Source organism: Octopus bimaculoides, chromosome 15 (genome assembly GCF_001194135.2).
Source record: "Octopus bimaculoides isolate UCB-OBI-ISO-001 chromosome 15, ASM119413v2, whole genome shotgun sequence".
Taxonomy (NCBI): domain Eukaryota; kingdom Metazoa; phylum Mollusca; class Cephalopoda; order Octopoda; family Octopodidae; genus Octopus; species Octopus bimaculoides.
The window spans coordinates 29,179,532-29,181,406 of NC_068995.1; the positions used below are offsets into that span (position 1 = coordinate 29,179,532).

The 1,875-nt window shown below is 31.9% G+C and overlaps 1 protein-coding gene across 1 annotated transcript in view; it reads right to left on the minus strand.

Moving 5' to 3' along the window:
- The window catches only part of LOC106870281 (protein Wnt-5b), a 367,695-nt gene extending 365,893 nt beyond the window's left edge, over positions 1–1,802 (minus strand). The window contains exon 1 of the mRNA XM_052973218.1: positions 1,407–1,802. Coding sequence (XP_052829178.1) covers positions 1,407–1,465 — 59 coding nt within the window. The 5' untranslated portion in view covers positions 1,466–1,802. The remainder of the gene's footprint in view (positions 1–1,406) is intronic.
- Between the last annotated feature and the right edge of the window lie 73 nt (positions 1,803–1,875).

The window sequence follows — 1,875 nt, forward strand, 5'->3', positions numbered from 1 at the left end:
TATATATATATAATATATATAATATATATATATATATATATATATATGTTCAATATTTTGCAAGTGGTCGGACATATATAAGTTGTCCTTATAGAATTACAGATAATTCTAACCGTTCTGATTATTCTATATTGGATGGGTCAGTTAAAACTCTCTATTACTAAGCAGTTGTTTAAATTAACCGCTTCCACCTACCTATGTACGTATGTATCCACTTTCGTCTCTATGAATATGTATTTATGAATACACACGCACTCACACACACACACACACATACACATATATGTATGTATATGTATATATTCACACATGTATGCATACATGTAACCATGCCTTTAAATACACACACATTTATATATATAATATGCGTTAGTCATCTATTTGTAATTGGAACCCTCTGTACGAGAATATATAAATTTGCTGTTATTTAATATACAGTACGTACATTATGTATATTGGTAATATAAATAACATAAATGATTATTATTAAAATTTAAAGCAAAACATTATTATAGGATATTGTACGATCGATAGAATTTATGCTATAATAGTTAATTTTATATCATGAAATATTGTCCACAAACAGGAAACAAGCATCATATAAAATAACTTATGAGGTAGAAAAACTGTTACAAAATGATTAAAAGAAAATGAAATATGGATAAATAAAATGAATTGTATTTTAAAATGAGCTTGTATGTGAATGTCCATGTGTCTATGTGTGTGTGCATTGATAGACGGGTATATATATATGTGTGTGTGTGTGTGTGTATACATATTTATACATATATATAGATATATATATACATATATATTCATACACGCACACACATATATACATTTATGCACATTTCTATGCACATCTATGTATATATATATATATATACATATTTATATACACATATATATGCATATATACACGCATACATATGTATTATACATATTTATAGCTACACACACATATATACATACAAACACACACATTTATATGCCTGTAAATAAACCATAGATTATTTGTATATATAGGCGTGTGAATATGCATATATAGAACCATAGATGTGTAATGTATACACTTGCATACATATATATATAATATATAGTTATCTATCTATCTATCTATCTCCACACACACACACACACAGCTAGCTAGCTAGCTAGATTGATAGATAGATAGATTTTTTTTATAGATAGATAGATAGATGTAGCATATATGTATATATGAATGTACATATAAATGTGTAGGTGTATATATATGTGTGTGTGTGTGTGTGAGAGTGTTTGTATGTGTGTGTGTGTGTGGGTGTACACACACACACACACACACATCTAGGCAGGTAAGTAGGTGTGTAGGTAGGTATAATGGTGAAACGAAGTAAAAACAATTATGCAACAAATAATGTACGTACCACCAAGATGCATGCACAGTGTGAAAGGTGCATACTAGCAGCAGACATAAGGGAGTCATGCTGTTTCTCCATCCGCGTCGTGGGACGAGGCGTCTACTTAGCGGCGGAAAGCCAGAGACACCGTGATCCGAACTTGATGAATATTTTGCCGTGGTGGCGCTTTTTCGTTAATCGACTTCGCTTCTTTGGTACTAAAATCCAAAATGTTCCGAGCAAACTTGAAATTTTTTGCCTTATTTTATTTTTGAAGGATAGTTGAATGGCACAAAGTGTGGGAGGAAAAGGGAAAGATAAAGTATTGTCTTGTTGTCGTTATTGGGCACTGTTGGTGTTGTTTTTCCGTGATTGCAGTTAGGTTGATGGTAGCGTAACTGAATGGAAAGAAAGAAGGGGACGGAGAGAAAAACAAAGAGAGAGAGGGAGAGAGAGAGAGAGAGAGAGAGAGAGAGAGAGAGAGAGAGAGAGAGAG